The sequence below is a fragment of the Lycorma delicatula genome, chromosome 2 (genome assembly GCF_047948215.1).
Source record: "Lycorma delicatula isolate Av1 chromosome 2, ASM4794821v1, whole genome shotgun sequence".
NCBI classification, from domain to species: Eukaryota; Metazoa; Arthropoda; class Insecta; order Hemiptera; family Fulgoridae; genus Lycorma; species Lycorma delicatula.
In genome coordinates, this window is record NC_134456.1 from 65031738 (window position 1) to 65053658 (window position 21921).

The 21921-nt window shown below is 32.0% G+C and overlaps 1 protein-coding gene across 1 annotated transcript in view; it reads right to left on the reverse strand.

The window, feature by feature from the left end:
- The window catches only part of Ac13E (Adenylyl cyclase 13E), a 97913-nt gene that overhangs the window by 69425 nt on the left and 6567 nt on the right, over positions 1–21921 (reverse strand). The window contains exon 2 of the mRNA XM_075355464.1: positions 4350–4785. Coding sequence (XP_075211579.1) covers positions 4350–4690 — 341 coding nt within the window. The 5' untranslated portion in view covers positions 4691–4785. The remainder of the gene's footprint in view (positions 1–4349; positions 4786–21921) is intronic.

Consider the following 21921-nt stretch of genomic DNA (forward strand, 5'->3'; position numbering starts at 1 on the left):
GTAACAAATAGAACACAAAAAAAATAATCATATTAATTCTAAAACGAACTGTAAATCATCAGATGTATTCTTATGCCAATTACACATTTGCCAACTTTTCAGATATAACATTTTGGATATTTTATCAATTTAACTTGAACAAATTTATGTTCAATAATTTAATATTAATCCAAAATAAGTTGTAAAAAAGTAATAAAACTTAAAATTAGAAAATGCATATTTAAGAAACTACAATTAGCACTTCACTTATTACTACCGGTAGGCTTTAATATTATTTTAACAGATTACAATGAAAATGATGATTCATAAAAGATATTTTCTTCTTTCAGAGAAACCAAGGTATTTTATTTAGAAATAATCACTGAAATAGTAAAAATTTTAATTTTGGAAATTTTCTACACTTACAAAAAAAACTGAAAATTTGGTAATTATGTGTAATGAATGATTTACAGTTATTTTCTTTCCACATCACTTGCTACAATTCCTGCACAGACTCAATAAATTCTGGTTTTTTTCTTCCCCAAAACTGTTGTCGTTTTAACTTCCTTTAATAATAGAATTAGGTAATTTTAGATATATTAAGAAATTACCCAGTAAGTTGAGATTTTATTACAAAACTCTTTTTTCTTTGTTTCATTTAAAATTTATTCACTCTAACCTTATTATTCATAGTAATATCTATTCTCTCACAAAGAAATAATCTACGAATCTATTTTGTCATCTCTTTCTTTTGCTGAAATTACTAGATTGATAATTTCATAATTTGTTTAGAAAATGGAACAAAATACTTCTTACGACAATTCAACAATCTTTTGTGATTCCTTATAATAGTTTCTTGTATAAAGTCTTAATGGTCATGAATGTGGCTAATATAAGTTTCAACATGATACAGGAATACAGAGTATTATACATTATATCTGATTAATACTCCATCCAATAAATGGTGTATAGTTCTGATAGAAAGGGACTAGTCACTATCCAATAAATTTTACTCAGAGCACTCCTTTTATACTTCTAGGATTTACAGAACAACTTACACTGATAGCCTCAGAATTATTAGAATTGAAAATAACATAGTTTTTTTTTTTTTTAGGTAAAAATGTGTTTTTAATATTTTATGAAAGGGAATAAAATTTCTCAGTGAGTGCATTTATTTGAAATGAAAATTCTCTTATAAAATATGGAATAACTATATTTGATGTTGCAATTTGAATGAGAATGTTGCTCTACATCATTTGTTCCCAAAGTGGGTGATAATGCCCCCCCTTGCGGGTGCTGGAGACCTTCAGGGGGGGCAGTAGAAGACCCACAGAAAATTGGAGGCATTCAGACAGTATAGGAAGGCGATGGCCGATTAAAAAAAAAAAAAGGCAAAAATGATGTTTTCCTGATATTTCAAACTAAAATTAAATACCTACACTAGTACAAACAATTAAAGGGACACCTATATTTTATGATAAAAAATGATTGTATTCAAACCACTTTAACTTTGCAACCAAGAGGCTTAGACAAATAAAAAAAATAATAAAGCTTGCAAAGCCTTTTTGATAGTAAAAATCATCAAATTAAAAAAAAAAAATCAGTGAGAAAAAAGTTTTAAAAATTTGAAGGTTTTTCTTTGTGTTTGATCCACCGCATGAGGGAAATGAAAATTTTTCAGTAAACTGCATTAAAATTGTTTAAAAGGTTAAGACAATTTTTCTGAACTGAAATTACTATTTTAAACAGATGGTAAGTTTAAACATTTTAGGGGGGACTAGAAAAACCCACCAGGTTGATCTAGTGGTGAACTTGTCATCGCAAATGATTTTTAAATCGAGAGTTCTAAGGTTCAAATCCTAGCAGAGGCAGTTACTTTAATACAGATTTGAATACTAGATCGTGGATATCAGTGTTCTTTGGTGGTTGGGTTTCAATTAACCACACATCTCAGGAATGGTAAACTTGAGACTGTACAAGATTACACTTCATTTACATTCATACTTATCATTCTCATTCATCCTCTGAAGTAATACCTTACGGTGGTTGCAGAGGCTAAACAGAACAAAAAAAGTAAGAGGGCGCTAGAAAATGTTTGATTCTCAATGTCTCAATGTGGGTAGATGGCAAAAAAGTTTGAGAATTAATGCTCAACACTTGTAAATTTTTTAATAAATCTTTATTAACATATATCTTTATAGAAACATTCAAATTATAAAAACTACTAAATCGGTAAAAAAAAATCATTAGCAATGTAATGAACCTACTAAACATTTCATTTAGAGTTTATGTTACAGCTGGTTTTACTCTGAAGTAAAACCTTATTTATATTACAATTCACATCACTGTTGTTTCATCGGACATCGGACAATGCCTCATGAAACCCTTGGAACTGCCTAAGTTATCAGGGTATTTTGATTATTATGTTTCAATTAACAGCTCAGTCACAGATCTGGCAGCAAGACTCTGGAAAAGCCCAACAACTCATAACTGTCTGCTGCAAGGCACTGTAATCATTCTTGCAAATAAAAATCATCTGTTCATAAAGTTTACTTCTTGATTAACAAGAAGCTCATATTAAGTTCTGCAGAAATAAAGATTCATACTCTAAACACAGATATTTACTGTACTGAACTTTACTTTATTCATAAATGATCATTTATTTAAATATTTATTCTGTGTATAAATATTAAACATAGATGGATCCATGAAAAAGGAAGCATACATTCTATTTAAATTAAATAATAATATTTATACTAATTGTTAAAACCCATCAAATTGTCTTAATTAATAAAATCTGTGGGAGCAGGGACCTGAACCTTTCTAAATTTCTACAAGTCCTTGACAATTTTTTTTGTTGAAAATTTTAACAGTAATTTGTTCTGAAAATAAAGTTAAAATATTGCAGGATTTCAACTCTGAGAACTATGTAAACTAGGGGAGAAAGAAGACCTGAGCGAAAAAAAAATTCTTAATCACAATATACTTTTCACTTTTTCTAGTAAGTAGAAACATTTTTGAAATTAATTTCAATTTTATTAACTGAGAGGCCAAAAGGAAACATCAGACCTACTCTATAATACCACTAACTTCTTCCTTTCTCATTCCTGCAGGTAGAACACATTTTAAAAAAAATAAGGTTTGAATAAGGCATTATTTATTTTTGTTTTATGGGACTTTTTATTTAGACTAAGGAATATATGATGACAGATGAATTTCCATTTATCTATCCATCTTTCCATTGATGGTGAATCTCACACATTCTTGTATGTAGATTGCTTTTTAAAAAAAAAATCTACATTTTGTATTACTGCATTGTTTAAATTTTTGTTAATTGAAGAAGTTAGATGCTACAGTGTGAGACAGGCGCATGAACCTCTTTGATGCTATTAAAGATTAAACTTTTTTTTGAAGGTACATTACAAGGAGGAAGAGAAATTAAAGTTTAAAATCACTTTTAAGTTTCTGTCTTATCCCTGAAGAAAGAATGCATTTTGAAAAAGAACAGTTCAAATATCACAATATTTGAATGTTTGCCAATTTCATGAGAGGCCAAATATTAAAGGATAAAACCTTCATCAATCCATCATCTCTTTTGACGTTCTAAATCAGAAGGTTTTTTTTTTGTTTGGTGAATATCATTATTACATTTCATTGAGCAACTAATAAAACTTTTTTTAAGCAAGGTAGGTGTTATGAGGAAGTAGTGAGCTGAACCTCTTTACCTGACATCATTAAGTTTCATTTGCCCTTGTGATTACTTTTGCCTTGTAAAAGAATGGTTCAACATTGAAATATTTCAATTGTTCTCCCTCCATCTTAATTGTGGAGAGCGTTCCAGGAATTACACCCCAAATTTTGAGGATTTATGATAATCAAACTTATTATTAATTTGTATATTCAACAGTTCAATATTTTCTGAAATTATCCTGCAGAAACAAACAACCATAAAGCACATGCAAATAAGCTAATTCTGTGTATTTATAAAATAATAAAGATATAAATATATATTATCCCATAGTTGTTATGTATATAATAATATACATTACAACTATTGGATAATATTGATGCGTTTTGTTTTCTGGCTAACAAAACTGATATCAGCAATACCATTAATATACCTCTATATAAAATTAACACTGAAACTTAAATTAAATAATTATCCTATAAGTAAATAAATAACAAATTAACAAGTCTAAAGTATAATAAGACTGAATCGAGAACATGAAAACAAAACACCTAAGTAGTTATATATTCAGAAAATATTAATCTGTCAGCACATCAAATTAATAAAAGAGAATAAACTATTTGCAATTCTACGATTATACCTATGTCTAAACTTTCTACAATTCATAATTTATATGACATACCGAAATCGTAAACGAATTTGACAAAAGGCACTTTTTTTATACTGTTTTTCTAAAATATCAGAATCAAATTTGAAATTCCACCATGAACTTGTGGCTGCTCGTTCAAATAGTATTGGAAGATTAATACCACAACATCTAATTCTTTCTGAACTTTGCGCAAGGTATGTTTGTATATAAGGTGCCAAAGATATTTGAATATCATTAACTTCCTCTTCTTCATTTTCACTGCAATCATGATCTGAATAATTTTTTAAACTCACTATATCTGCTCTTTTATAACCCATTATCATATCTTGTTTGCATATTTGTATCTTATCATTTTTCTTCTCACTTTTAAACATGATAAGTTAACAATAAACAAAAATGCTTTTTGTTTTTAGTTTTAATTAGGTTCATATTTTTTTTAAAAATATAAAAATAACACTGTATTATTACACTGAAACATAACCAGAAACAAAAGAACACAAATTACATTTAATTGAAGTTCACAAACTAAATGCTAAACCTATGTTGAAGAGCTACTTACAAAATGAATTTTTGTACATACAAATTAAATTATGTACAGCAATGTACAAAATTTCTGTCATAAAATTATAACTTAATCTTATTCAAAACTGAAGTGAATTTAATGGCACAAGAAGCCATATGTTAAAATTCAGAAAATTAAAACAGAATAAGGTTTATTAATTTTTTATTTTGAACAATCCTGAAATATTTTTTTTGTACTTTTGTACTAAATAAAAATTCTCTCTCATGGATGGAATGTCTCTAAGAACAGAAATATGATAGAGTTTTGATTGGGTAGGTAAACATAATTATTATTTATTATTAAAAAACCTATGACTTGCTAAGTACTATGGAATTCATTTTCAATGTTTATTAAATATATTACAAAGTACAGTTACAGCTGTTCTATTTTCTTATTATACTAACAAAAACATAAAAACAATAATTATACTTTATTACTGGAAATAACAATACATAAACCAAAATAATTTTTGATAAGTAGACTAGAAGTCCTTTATTCGGTACCTACACGGAAAGAAAATAGTTAATAAGGTAGTGGACATGTAACTGTATCGTGTATAAAGGCTTCTTTTACAAATTTCTTCAACTATATGTTTAAAATGTTAAGATTATACAACTATTGAAATATTTATTTTTTTTGTTAAAATTTCCTTTTTAGTATTCTATAATTTACTGTAAAAGAGTAAAAATATACCCAAGCCTATGTAACTACTGTGTTGAATACGTGTAATACTAGAAACATGAAAAAAAACGATTTAAGATCTGAAATTCACATATTTATAAAAACTCATGTTGAAAAGCAGCCTACATTTATATCATCCTACCCCAATAATTAATTGATGAAACCTTTTTGTTCCGCTCTAGAGGATTTAGAAAGTAAACATATATCTATCCTTTGGTATAGTGTGACCAAGATGGATTAGCAGGATGAGGTACAATAGGTTTGTTTATACTAACATAGTAACTATATGATGTTGCACATTCTGCTACAAGCTATACAGTCGGATCATTTTACTGCACTTAATTTACAGAAAATGACTGCCAGTTTAGTTACATTTTGTCAGATTAGAAATTAATTAAATTTCTTCTTTTTTTTTAAAGAAACTCAAAATTAAATTAAGTTATTTGTATTACGTTTTGAACAATTATCTCATTTAGAGTTTTAGTTTATTATTAGAACATTAATTATTTTAAACATGAATAAAATACATTCAGAGTGAATTAAAGTAAAAAATTAATGGACAAGCTTTCCTGTTAGGTTTATTATTACAGATTTATGATATTGAAAAAAATATATATTATAATTTTAGTTACTTAACAGTATACACATGCTAGTAGATATAAAATATTTCCAATACAACCCCGATCTATTTATTCTTTCTCTGATAATTACTGGACCCATGTTCAATTACAGCTACTCCAAATTCTTTTTCATGTTGAGGAACACGTTTTGTAGCAAATGAAAAAATGCCTAATCTGATTTGTATCTACACTACAACCTTCAGGATGAAAGGCAGAGATGCCACCACTATGCTATGGAGATTGACCCATAACATCCTCATTCATCCTCTAAAAAAATACCTTTGTTTGGCACTTCCAGAGGCTAAACAGAAAAAGAGAGACAGGTGCAATCGTTTATGTAATATGTGCCAAACAGTGTTTGGCGTTTGTGGAATGCCAGTCAAACATTGAGTTGATTTCTTCGGACTACGTGCAAAGGTTTCTCTGAGTTGTTTCACAGCAGGTTCAGGGATGTGTGGCCATCCTGGTGATTTTGTATGTTTAACAGAACAACTTGTCTCAACAAAGGATTGGTGCCAACAGTAAATTGTATGCCCAATAGGTGGCATATCCCTGTCCAGTAGTGAATGTGTCTTCCCAAATCAGCTGATTTGGAAGTCAAGAGTTCCAGCGTTCAAGTCTAAGTAAAGGCAGATACTTTTATACGAATTTGAATACTAGACTGTGGATACCGGTGTTCTTTGGTGGTTGGGTTTCAATTAACCACACATCTCAGGAATGGTCAAACTACTGAGACTGTACAAAACTACACTTCATTTACACTCATGCATATCATCTTCATTCATCCTCTGAAGTAATATCTGAACAGTAATTCCTGGAGGCTAAACAGGAATAAAAGGAAGTGTATCCCGACTATCTACGAAAATTATGTTGAACTGCAGTTGCTGATTGCAAATCGTGAAACCAAAACACTCAGTGGGCAAGTCCAACACCAGTAAATGTATTCATTTTTAACAACATTAATGACAGCTCTGGTGGCCGAAATCGGCACTAATGAACTACGAAAGTGAAAACTTGTGTTTTGCTATAAATAAAATGAGACCTTAGCCGAATCTGTAAGTTAACTAAATAAATTTTTATATGCTTTTTAATTTGTTCTTTTTGAATCACCTGGTATATATGAAACATGTCATGAGTAATTCATAATCAACGCCCAGCAAAAACTACTCAAGATAAATTGATAAAAATTTGTATAAAAGTTCTTATGGTGTAGATGCACACTAAGATGGGATTTTTTGAAATTCCGAGTTTAAAGGGTTAAAATGGAGCAAGAATGAAATTAAATTTTTTTTCTTTTTTTTAATTCCTCAATAACAAATAACGATATTAACTTGAGTTTAGGTGTGTGCCTTCATGTGAATATCTAAAAACCAATTTCTAGATCTTTCGAAAATCGACTGTGAAAGGGATGAAGAAAAGTAAAACATTTGAACAATGATTGCAAATTTTCCCCGTTTCAGACTACAACAAACGAAATATTCAGCAAACGATCTGGGCTAGCAAATACTCTTCAAATAAATATCTAAAAATCATTTCCGGATTTTTTTTAATTTCAATTTTTTAAGAGATGTGACGATGATGGCTCAACTAACACAGCCAAATCAATTACACTAGAGCTGAAAAATTGTTACAAGAGGAAACATTCCTTGCCTCCGTCTTCATTCATTTTTCTTTTCCAAAGTTTAGTTTTTCGTAAAAGCTAAAATTTTCTCAATCGACTTTAAGAAGTTTTGTCGCAGTTATGACGTACGAAACAATACATTATCACGAGAAAGTCATTGCCAAGTGGTGAAGTACAACAAAGACAAATATTCGAATTTAATATCCTCACAAAAATTTTTGAAAAATCTTACCTTTAACGGCCGAGTTTTTATAAAGTTTATTACTTTCACTACATATTCTAAACCTGGTTCAATTTCAAGACTCGGATATTTTGACGCGAGTGGTTCCCAGTGAATAACGCACTGGGTCTAGAGTGCTTCAGGGGCTTTGCTTCGAATAAAAGTCTGCCATCCTCCATAACAGTCGGACGTAGAATGAGTACCATCACTACAGACATCAATACCTTTGGTGGAATCTAAACTGTTTTGAAATATAAATATATTTAGGATCTCGAAAAATTCTTGCACTAGCAGCGATATTTTCACAGAAGAGTACGTCTTCCACGATGTTACTGCCATCTACAAACCGTTCATAGCAAATCAAGTGAGTCTCATAATTATTATTATCCGGGCCTCATCCAGCTGCAAACCAAATTCCTTTCCTCTTAGTTTTTTAATTAACTGATCATGAAGTTCCTACGATATGCGCATGCTTATTCTAAGGCTGATGGTGTTATTGGACAAAGGCACTTTTGAAAATAGTTTCAAAGTAGCCTCACCGGTCATAATATTTATCATATCTACGGTAACACAAGTACAACGAGTTCTGCGATTTTAAGGGGCTTCTTACATTTTGCAATTCTTTGTGCAACCTTGTAAGATGCTCTAGCAAAGCACGTATGGTATTGATGCCTGCCTATAAAAAATATTCTTTTGTTGATTTAACACGTTTGGCTTCCCGCTAAAGTAGTTACGAGATTTACTAACTATGCTGGGATGAGTGGCTTCTAAATGGGCGTTTTAACTTAGCTGGTAGCAAGTACTCGTACCAAAACTTTCATACACAGAGCACATTAGCCTTTCTTCGCCACTGATTTCTGTCGAAACCAATGTAAAACCAAATTCTAAATACTTACCATATTTTCGATTTTTACTCTTCTTCACATTATTGCCTCAAGTTGACGACATGCCCTCTTCATTTTTACTCTCACAACGCTTACTGCTGTTTAATTAAAATCAATCCATTGTTACTTTCTTGGTGATATAAATAGAATAGAGGAATTAAAAGGGAATGTATGGTGTTAAAAATGTATGCCAGAAAAAATACTGCAAAAACTTCACTTGACTTCATCACAACAATATTCAGTTGATATAATATCTGAAAACTAATTCAACACTAAAACCGATATTTATCTACACACGGACACTAAGTACCAGAAATTCGAAAAACGACTAAAACATTCGAGCGACTAGTATCCCATCATCTGGTATCAATTTGCAGATATTTCTGCAAACGATAACTAAGTGGTTTGCATCAACTCCGCTAGATGTCACGTTCTACGACATTGAAGTGAAAATAAAATTATGAAAATTGTAATATTTTGCAACGCCCTGGTGAGGAAGTTGCTTCTCCGGGCGCCGAAGCGCTCACTTTAGAAACCGGGACATGCAATACAGGTGTTGTAATACGGTTCAATAAGCATTAATTATCATAAAAATATTAAAACGTTCATTCCGGAAAAATTAAGCAATGAAGTTCTTAAGTTCAAGATCACTTCAATAAAAAAATATTTAACAGCTCGAAATGTATTTCGATAAAATAGCTGATGATATGAAATCCACAATATCAGCCTATTCCAAATTTGATGGAGCATAAAAAACACAATATTGTACTGGATATAAAATTTAATTTTTATTGAATACACGGCATAGGATAAAAATGAATGAAAATAACGAGGGCATGGAATAAAACAGCATTACGCGCGTATTGACATACCATCTGTATATGATTAAATTATGTGAAAAATCTTCTTTAATGGGACCTATGGTGTGCATTAACAATAAATATGATCGAACTTAAAAAAGTCGAAGAATATTATCTATTGTAAGATCTTGTGACTGATGATACTAATATTTAATAACAATGTCTTTTGATAAAATCAATTATGATGGTACACAGATTGCTAATATGAGCTCTAAAAATGAATTCAGCATCTAGGAACTTGAATAATACAATTTAAGGAAGGGTATCTTTATCTCCTAACATACCATATCTTAGGAGACTTAAATTGTCTTATAAGTTGTAAATTACATAGTTCACAAACATATCAATTTTGTAACATTTTAATATAAAGACTGAAAAAGTTTTTGCTTATTTTCGAAAGTAAATTAATCTCAGAATAATTCAGTATAACTAATACGGATATAGTAGTAGATATAAAAATATGTAAAAATTACACTGGAATTCAAAAAGCAATCGAACAGCTGCAAAATGTACGCGTTTAGCAACAATATGATGAAACATTACACGGTAGTTATCATGGGAGCACATACAAACATTACCGGTAGATGATAAAGAACCATTCATTAATCTAATGTGTTCAAGCGCAAAACGATTTTCATGATCAGTATCTTTGTTCACGTTTGGGAGAGATCCGGCACTTCCTCCTTCTAACCGGCCGCTGGCGATGATAGATGCGCTGGGCAAGATACAGGAGCGTATGCTCCAGCACAGAATATCTTTGGCATTCCAGGGGGGCGGACTCTCTGCTATTCAGTACGGCTTTCGCAGGGGAAGGTCTGCCCTCGATGGTGTGGCAGAGGTGTGTGAGGTAACTGGTAAAGCTGCAAGAGGGGAACGGCGAGGAATCTCTGCCCTTGTCATTCTAGACGGAGAAATACATTTAACTGCATTTCTCACGTCGCCATAATGCAGGCCTTGGAGGAACATGAAGTGACTTTGCATTTGCGACGAACGGTTCGTTCCTACTTATCAGGACGAAGGCTTGAGTGTCGGGTATCAGGAGAAACAGTTCTGCGGATCCATCATGGAGGAGTGCCTCAGGGGTCAGTACTTGGACCGACTCTCTGGAACCCGAGTTACAATGGCATTTTCGAGTTGCCCTTTCGCAGGACGTAACGATGTTTGGTTATGCCGACGACCTCGCTTTGGTTGTCAAGGCGAATACAAAGAGAGAGGTCATTGACAAAATAAGAGACATACACGATAATAAAAGATTGGATGGCAGCGGTGGAACTTACACTAGTTCCAGATAAGATGGAGATGGTAGAGATCTTCGCAGCTAAGAAGAGACCGATCCTCAAAGTAACATTAGAGAATAGGAGAATAGTGTCGAGGCCGGTAATAAAGCACCTAGGCATATGGATAGATACCAAGTTAAGATTTAGCACACACGCAGTAGAGGCAGCTAATAAAGCCGAGAAGACTGTGAGATTAATAGCCGGCCTCCTACCTAATACTGGTGGACCGACTATACATCGGAGATTATTAGCGAGAGTGACGTATGCTACAATGCTGTACGGGGCAGAGCATTGGACTGATGTAACGATTTGAAAAATATCGTGGAAGACTAGAGTCGGTTCATAGACCATGTCTGCGAATCATAGCAGCGTATAGAATAGTCTTTAAGGAGGCAGCTGAAGTCCTGGCGGGTGCATTGCCGATAGATTTGATTATTTTGAAGAAGAAGAGCCTCTGGGAGCAGAGGCCCGACATTAAGAGAGAAAAATCGCTTAACATCCCAGATAACAGAGGAATTAATGGAGACTTGGCAGGAACGGTGGGACCGAGCCACCAAAGGTCGGTGGATCCATCGCCTTATAAGCGACATCGGGAGTTGGTGTAGGAGGACCCATGGCTCGCTGGGATACAGTTCCTGGCGGGTCGTGGCGGTTTCAGGGCGTATCTATATAAATCCGACCTGCACCAAACGGATCGCTGCCCTGACTGCGATGAGAAAGAGACTCCTGACTACGTGCATTTCTCTTGCCGGAGCTTTGATGAAGAACGCAGGAAGATATTAAATATGTCAGTTTTGAAAAATATGTTCCGTCCAGAGGACACACAAAGCATAATGCTAAAAGGAGTTAAAAAATGGAAAGCCGTTGAGAGCTATGTTAAGATGTTAAGGTGATGGATAAACTACATATTTAAGAAGAGTCCCGCCAGGAAATGAGACATCGGACTTGAATACTAGATCGTGGATACCGGTGTTCTTTGGTGGTTGGGTTTCAATTAACCACACATCTCAGGTATGGTCGAACTGAGAATGTACAAGACTACACTTCATTCACACTCATACATATCATCCTCATTCATCCTCTGAAGTATTATCTAAACGGTAGTTACCGGAGGCTAAACAGGAAAAAGAAAGAAAAGAAGAAAGGAAATGAGACATCGGAGGGTGCCGGGGCGGATAGGTCCACGGAAAAAACTATCTTTATTCATGCAATATGTATAACTGAATAAAATAAGAAAATCACATTCTATTTAACATAATACTGATAAAACATAATTTTTTGTTTCCTAACAAGCGATACATGATTTTAATCTGTTTTTTTATGCTGAAAATGAATATGAACTCAGAATCTTTCTATCATCTACCATTTTTGAACAATTTTTAAATTTTTATTAACGGATTTTTTCATTTTTCAACGTATAGTTAGCATTTTAAGCTGCATTATTGTATTTTGTTAGCTCATCTTTTATTGTTTAACTTTGTTAACATAATTTGTAAATTATAAATAAACAATACTAGACAAAGAATTAAATCACATCATAGTTACATATTATGACATCAAAGCTGATACTAAAGAATGAGCCTTCATAGACAAGATTTTAATCATGTCTGTGCAGGTCAAAACATGTAGCTGAAAACATGGCTGTGTTGTTTGTATTAAGCACTGGATTTAGCAATGAATTAATTTTGTTCAGTCTTAAGTTTGTTAACAGTGCAGTGTCATAATACCTCGAAATTGTGTAAATGATGTGGATGCCTTTTGTTATGTATGTGGTGAGTGTTACGTAAAATCAAACAAAAAAAAAACATTACACCTTTAATTAGAAAAACATATCATTTGTACTTTCAGAGTAAAATTGGTGATCAGTATAAGACGTGGGCTCCTCATATACTATGCAGTAACTGTTCTGTATATTTAAGAGGAAGGCTGAAAGGTACACGGAAGGCTTTGCAAGTTGGTGTGCCTATGGTTTGGCGTGAACCAAAGGATCATGTAACCGATTGTTACTTACTTACTTGTTTAACAAGTGTGTGTGGAATTCTAAAAAATCTAAACATACTGTAAAATATCCTTCATTGCAATCTGCAATCAAGCCTGTACCTCACAGTGAAATTATTCCACTTCCTGAGCCACCTTGAATGTACGTTTCGAAAGCAGCGATGAAGAATCAGGCAGTACTGAAGGAGACAACAATGACTTTGGTTTTGAATTATCTTCCAATAATCCAAAGCTTACACTACAAGGTGAATTAAATGATTTGGTTAGGGATTTAAATTTATCAAAAAATGAAGCTGAACTGTTAGGATCAAGACAGCAAGGTTGGAATTTACTTCAAAAAAATACAAAACTTTTGAAGCCGACAAAAAGAACTTTCTTAGTACTTTATTGATAAAAATAATTTGGTTTATTGCACAAATATTCATGAGCTTATGTTGCACTTGAGACAAGTTCATAAATCTGAAGACTGGCCCCTTTTCATACATTCGTTCAAGTATAGTTTAAAAGTGGTTCTACTACTCAACGGTAACAAATATCCTTCGAAACCAATCACTTATGGTATTAATTTGAAAGAGACATACGATGTGATGAAAGACGTTCTTGAAAAAATAAATTATAAAAAAATATAGCTGGAACATATGTGGTGATTTTAAAGTTATAGCTATTTTGTTAGGCATGCAGTTAGGCTATACTAAGTACATGTGTTTTCTTTGCGAATGGGACAGCCGAGCTACGGATTAACATTACGTTACCAAAGAGAGGAAGAAACGAGATAACTTAACTCCAAATGGGAAAAATATTATTATGAGCCCTTAGTTGAACCCCAAAAAATATTTTTACCGCCTCTCCATATCAAGCTAGGACTAATGAAAAATTTTGTAAAAGCAATGAAGAAGAATAGTCCCGGGTTTTTGTACATCAGGCAGAAATTTCTAAATGTAAGTGAAGGAAAAATTAAAGAAGGAATATTTGTTGGTTCTCAAATAAGAGAGTTGATCAAAGATGATGTATTAACTCAATGTTAAATAATGTAGAAAATGCAGCTTGTGCTTCATTTAAAGACGTTTGCAGAAATTTTCTCGGCAAACAAAAATCCGACATTTACCATATTGTTAATCAACTTCATACTCAACCTCAGAGACGTAAGTGACGAACATGGTGAAAGTTTCCCCAAGACATTTTGGTGATAAAAAGCCGCTATAAAGGGAAATGGAATACTAACATGCTAGCCGATTACTGTAGGACATTAATTCGGGATGTGCCTGAGGCTATTTATAAAAGAAAAGCATCAGCGAAATCATTCTAACTCGGGTATGGCCATGCAGAATTATAAATTTTTCAGATATTAACTATATTTTTATTTTTTTTTTTAAGCGTAATTTATTAAAAACTAAAGGTAATAGAAAAATTGTGTTAACAGATCTGTAATATAAGTAAAAACGGCAATTCAAAAAATGGTATCACACTTAGAGAAACATTAAACATTTTTTTTTTTTGTCTATCAATGTAATTAAATAGACTATATTATCCATAAGGTTTGGCCGAGTTCGTTTTCTTAGCAGCTACATCGATTTGTCCATTACTAGGGACTTCGACGTGGCCACGGAATTCAGCAGAAACTGATACATATTTTACTACCAAGAAATTAAATGTTTTTACGTAAACAAAGATTGTTGGAAATTATTGGATGCAGAAAATGATACAAGGCACTTTTAGACATTCACTAAATCGAAATACAAAAGAATATGGTCATACTTAACTGCCGACAAAATCGATACATATGAGAGTTCAGCCAATAAATATGCAGGTTTAGTAAGGCCCAAGGAAATGTAACCTCTCTGGCCAACTATGATCACACTTAACTGTGAAACACCTTTTTCAGATCTGTCAATGTAAATCACATTAGCGGCTTCACTTTCTTTTAACAGAGCACCTTGAGGGTTGTACAGTTGAGACAATTGACAACACATAAAGCTCACACTTACAAATATGATCATAGAATACTAATTTTATTTATTCTCACACACAAATAAGATGATTTTGTTGTATCATTAATTTAAAAAAAAGGCAAATGAAAAATAGTACACCATAAACGCGTAATTTGTAATTATAGTCTGACAAATGAAAGCCGCATCTCAACTTAGATTGCAATAATTTATTCAGAAATTATTCGTAAAAGAATGCAACGCGTACCAAACAAACCTTTTTCCTTTCTACAGTATTTTATAAAGAACTTAATCAAACAACAAAAAACGGGACGTTTACATTCTCGAGGAAACTTCAAAGAAATACTATTTGATTTGATTTTTTCACACTAATAAACAATTTTACAACAGAAACTGAATAATAAGGCTGTTTGTAAAGAATTATATTTCTACAGAAACTAGAAAAGGTAAAATGTTAGCCTAAATTTCGAGACTTGGTCATATGCTGCTCCTTGTTTACGTAAACTCAAGCGTACAACTGAAAACCCATCAAAACAAACCCAATTACGTAAATATATTTTTTTTAAAGTAACAAAATTAACAACAAATACTTATTTAATAACTATTTCATACCAGTTTCAGGTTTTGTATTACATACACTGTAAAATCGAAACTGTGTTTACACACACACGCACGCGCGCGAAAAACGAACTACAATAACATTTGTTAGTTTATTGTACAGATATTTGAAGTTTGATTTGTTGTAAAAGGTAACATATATGATTTCACATTTACTACTACTCACATTTGTTTCTATTCCACGTATTGCTTTGAAAAAAGTTTATTTTATTACTGCTGCAAAGAAATAATAGAGTCGTAGAACAGTTAATACATTATAATATAGTTATTTTTAGTTGATAGCAATATATTTGTAGTGTATAATATAATGCCCTTTTGATGCTATAATTATTCTTTTTCTTAGACAAATTAATTTATACGACTGCAGTGTTTTTATAAAACAGCAGCTTGCAACCATTATACTATCTCAAGTTTAGCCTAAATAAAATAAATCTTTCGTTACCTAAAGGTAACGAATACATTTTCACTTAAATACATTTTAGTTTATAATCGATAATTAACCTTCAGCTAGGAAATAATTTAAAATTGTTATTAATTTTATAAAATTGAATTTATTTATGGAAAACAATTAAAATGATTTGCTTATTAATAATGATGTAGTCTTCCCAAAAAATAATGTACATTTACACGCAGCTACATACAGATAACAATATAGCAAACGATATTTATCATCGTCAGGTGAAAAGAATAATAATGCATCAGATAAGAAAATTAATATACTAAATGTAAGAATGTTTAAATTCAGTATCGGTCCAACTGCCGATACTGAAGAGACCTTTGAAAAAGATTTTCAAGAAAATTTTTAATTAACTTCACACTCTCTTTTTAACATCTAGTCCACACTTATGAACAGTTACATTTTTCAATTTCTGTTGTAAAACTGTTTATTAATGTGGAAAAAATCATTTCTATACTGCAGCAAGATATGGAGAGAATTTTGTTAAAAGCCCGCAATTGCCAAAATATTGGAACGACCTGAAACTTGATGAGAAAAGAGAAAAGATAAAAGCCCAGCCCAGCCCATATTTTAACTTATGTAAACAGACATTCCACAAAAATTTTTTATGAAGTTCTAAGGACCGAAAAGAAATAGCGTATAGAAAAAAGAAAGCAAAAATAGTGCTTCTCGTGTTTTCCTTGAGAATGTAAACGCCGCATTGTTGATTAAATAAGTGTTCCTTTCTACTAATGTAGAAAGGAACAAGTTTTAGTACATTTGTAAGTATTTATGATGGTTTATTGAGAAATTATTGCAGTCTAAGTTCAGTTGCATTCTTTCCGAAAAGTAGATTCTAATATTCATGTTATTTCAGTAAAAATAAACCCTAAAGTACAACTAATAAAAAATTATAATGCAATCTTTGGTACTTTTAATACATCTATTTTCTTGAGAACCAATAGTAGGCTTACACAACTTTTACATAAAGTTTCTTAAACAAGATTATTAAATAAACATTAGACTTTCATTTCCAAATTTCAATATAATACAAAATTACATATTCTCTTACACAATAACACTCTTCAGTTTGAAAATGTATATCACAAGTATTGAAAACATATTAAGGGAGTCATTATATGACCATATTACACTAAAATTGTGTGTAAAAATATGCCATTTTGTAAAGAAATTTTTCAGAAATGTCATTTTTTTCAGAAATTTTTTTTATAGGTGAAAAGACAAGTTATTATAGCCTGAAAAATCCATGGAAAAAAGCTGCACTGTAAGAAAGAATACATTCAATCCATCGGGTTGGTCTAGTGGTGAACACGTCTTCGCAAATCAACTGATTTTGAAGTCGAGAGTTTCAACGTTTAAATCCTAGTAAAGCCAGTTACTTTTATACGGATTTGAATACTAGATCGTGGATACCAGTGTTCTTTGGTGACTGGATTCCAATTAACCATACATCTCAGAAATGGTCAACCTGAGACTATACAGGACTACACTGCACTTCACTCATACATATCATCCTCTGAAGTAAATACCTGACGATGATTCCCAGATGCTAAACAGGAAAAAAGTAAAAATACATTCACGTGTTTCTGATAAGGTTGAAAGAAATTGTTCTTTCAAGAATGGGAATACTTCTAATTCCGATAAGAATGGGAATCTAATTCTGCAAAACTATCAAATAAAAATCACAAGTTACAACCAATTTAAACCATCAACATTTTAAAGTAAATTTTATATTAGTAATTATTCATATTCCTAGACTGTTTAAAATGTAGTCTTATTTTTAAGAGCCCCATTGCAATCGTGAATTACATCTAAAGATGATTAATTCATATGTAATCATAAAACCAGTAACGAAGTAGAATAAACATTTTATTACTTTGATTACGCATTAGTAACAAAGCAACACAAAAAGAGAAGAATTATGACCATACTAAACCAAAAATTTCAATTTAATGTATTGAACAGAATTTTCCCTTGATTAAACATTTGCATCTGAAGTTAAGGACAGTTTTGACAGTACTGTCAGTATTGTAAAGATTCTAGATACATCAAATAAAACTGTCTTTAAAGAAATTGAATTGAACAGTGATGCTATTAATGATGAATGTGAGAAAAATGTATAAAATCAATGAATGATTGATATGAGAATGTAAACACTGGTGGAAATATTCATTTATTAATGTAGCCATTATTTATTTATTCTTGCAATTTCAACAGTCATACATTTCTTTTACAGATGGGATATGAGTTGATAATAATAACATGAAAAATGTTAAATCTGACAAAGATACAACCCAGAATCTTTTGGAAAAGAGACAAAGATGTGTGGAAATGATTGTATCATCTCCATTCACATAAATCCAGCTTTTTTTACTTTAATTGTTGATCAAGAAGAAATTTTCTGATCATTTTATAAATCTAAAAAATCTGATCTTGTGTTAAAAATCTAAAAAATATGTATATGTGTGGCTACATTTTTCATAGGCCTTTTGAAGTGCAAGTAGACACTCCTAAAATGATAAGGGTGCATGGTTCTATTTCTGAACCTAATGGTAGAAACGTAAAAATTTGAAAAAAATAATTTTTATTACATTATATTTAAGAATTAAAAGGTGTTTGTAATATTCAGAAATAAGTTAATGGTATATTTTCTAAGTCAAGACGAAAACATACTAGTCTTAAAAATAGGCAAATTTAAGAAACTTTATTTTATTAATTCACCATAAGTCAAAAGTAAAGATAGAAAAGGTACAGTTATTTAATAAAAAGTATTAAAATATTCAAATATAATATTAAACCCCAAATCTTCAAACATTTCCAAAGAAAATAAAAACCCACACACTATTGTAATTATAAAATGGTATTGACAAATTATGAAATGCTAATCTATATTACACTACAGATAAAAATAAATAAGCAGCATAAACTTCTTAAAATCAGAAATAAGACCATTCTCATAAAAAACTCAAAATTCAACAAAGTGCCACACAAATATGTACAGAAACAGTAAAAGTATTAGAGAATACTGCACAAAAAAAATTGCTTCATATTTCATAATAAATATTACTCCCTATGTACTGTCACTCTTATTGATTCCTCATTTTTTTAAATATAAAAAGACAGATGTTTACATGCAACCAACTTTATCACAAAATAATATCCTTCTAAAGATACATTATTGATGGTGTCATTAAATTAAACCACGGCAATACAACATTTGAACAATTCTTAACAAACATAAATAAAATATCATAAGTTAAACTTTGCATTGATGAGTAAAAACAGAGTACACAATGCACTGTTTCATAGCTTAGTATGGATATATTAATTTTTTTCCTATGTACAATCCATTCCTAGTCTTTCTTATGATTATGGGAAATGTAAAGGATTCATTGTTTAAGTGACACCAGTTAAAAATGTCTTTTTCTGAAAAATGATATTCATTATAGATAGTTCTCTGAAGTGAACAGAATAAAGGAGCTGCTTATAAGGTGAATACTACCTGCATTTCAGTGGACTTATTATGCTGACAGGCAAAGTACATTCAGCTCACTGAAGAAGGTAATGGGAAACCACTTCACGCCTAACTTTCCCCAGTAAGTTTGGCATGATTATACTATTATGAGAAATAACATGTCCCTTGTGTCAGGTTACTTACAATCGCTTGGTTATGTTACCTTACACACAGATAAAATTAAATATTGCAACTGAACATGAATATGATACAACGAATTAATTTTAGATAACCAACACGTTCACTTATTCAGAGCATCTCAAACCACCATCTTCACAAAGTTTTTAAATGAAACATATACTACTTACCCTCCTCTATGAATCATGAGACCTTGCCGTTGGTGAGGGGGCTTGAGTGCTCAGGGATACAGAGTAGGTGGACCGAAGGTGCAACCATATCACAGAGGTATCTGTTGAGAGCCAGACTAAGGAATGAGTCCTGAAAGAGGGCAGCAGCTCTTTCAGTAGTTGTTCGGGGCGTGAGTCAGAATGACTTAAACGGCCATATCAACATCACTCAGTCCTCTGAGTACTGCGCAGCTGAAAGCAATGGAAAACTACAGCTGCTTTTTTTCCAAGAAAATGTGACTCTCTGCATTTCCATATAACAATGATGACGCCTTCCTTGGTAAAATATTCCGGAGGTAAACTAGTCCCCCGTTCGGATCTCCGGGTGGGGACTACTAAGGAAGGGGTCACCAGAAAATTAAAAAATAACATTCTACGAGTCGGAGTGTGGAATGTTAGAAGTTTAAAAAAGGTTGGTAGGCTAGAAAATTTAAAAAGGGAAATGGATAGGATAAATGTAGATGTAGTAGGAATTAGTGAGGTTCGGTGGGAAGAGGAAGGCGACTTTTGGTCAGGTGATTTTAGATTAACTCTGCTTCAAATAATGGGCAGGCAGGAGTAGGGTTCATAATGAACAAGAAGATAGGGAAGAGAGTAGAGTATTTTAAAAAGCATAGTGATAGAATCGTTGTAATAAGGATAAAATCAAAACCTAAACCGACAACGATTGTTAACGTCTATATGCCTACAAGCGCCCATGATGATGATGATGATGAGGTAGAGTGTGTATATGAAGAGATTAATGAAGCAATTAAACACGTAAAAGGAGATGAAAATTTAATAATAGTTGGAAATTGGAATGCAAGCATTGGAAAAGGCAAGGAAGGAAATATAGTGGGTGAATACGGGCTGGGCAAAAGGAATGAAAGAGGGGACCGACTTATAGAGTTTTGCACAAAGTATAATTTAGTAATTGCCAACACCCAATTTAAAAATCATAATAGAAGAATACACACTTGGAAAAAGGTTATCATGGTTAAGCAAAGATTTAGAAATCAACTCGTTGACTGCAAAACTTACCCTGGAGCAGACATTGATAGCAACCATAATTTGGTGATAATGAAATGTAGATTGGGGTTTAAAAACCAGAAGAAAAGGTGTCAGATGAATCGGTGGAATTTAGAGAAGCTTGAGGAAGAGGAGGTAAAGAAGATTTTTGAGGAGGACATCGCAAGAGGTCTGGGTAAAAAGGATAAGGTAGAAAATGTAGAAGAAGAATGGGAGAATGTTAAAAAGGAAATTCTTAAATCAGCAGAAGAAAACTTAGGGGGAATAAAGAGAACTAGTAGAAATCCTTGGGTTTCAGATGATATATTGCAGCTGATGGATGAACGTAGAAAATATAAGAATGCTAGTGATGAAGAAAGTAAAGCGAACTATCGGCAATTAAGAAATGCTATAAACAGGAAGTGCAATCTGGCGAAAGAAGAGTGGATTAAGGAAAAGTGTTCAGAAGTGGAAAGAGAAATGAACATTGGTAAAATAGACGAAGCATACAGGAAAGTTAAGGAAAATTTTGGGGTACATAAATTAAAATCTAATAACGTCTTAAACAAAGATGGTACACCAATATATAATACGAAAGGTAAAGTCTATAGATGGGTGGAATATATTGAAGAGTTATACGGAGGAAATGAATTAGAAAATGGTGTTATAGATGAAGAAGAGGAAGTTGAGGAGGATGAAATGGGAGAAACAATACTGAGATCTGAATTTAAGAGAGCATTAAAAGATTTAAATGGCAGAAAGGCTCCTGGAATAGACGGAATACCTGTAGAATTACTGAGAATTAGTGCAGGTGAGGAAGCGATTGATAGATTATACAAACTGGTGTGTAATATTTATGAAAAAGGGGAATTTCCGTCAGACTTCAAAAAAAGTGTTATAGTCATGATACCAAAGAAAGCAGGGGCAGATAAATGTGAAGAATACAGAACAATTAGTTTAACTAGTCATGCATCAAAAATCTTAACTAGAATTCTATACAGAAGAATTGAGAG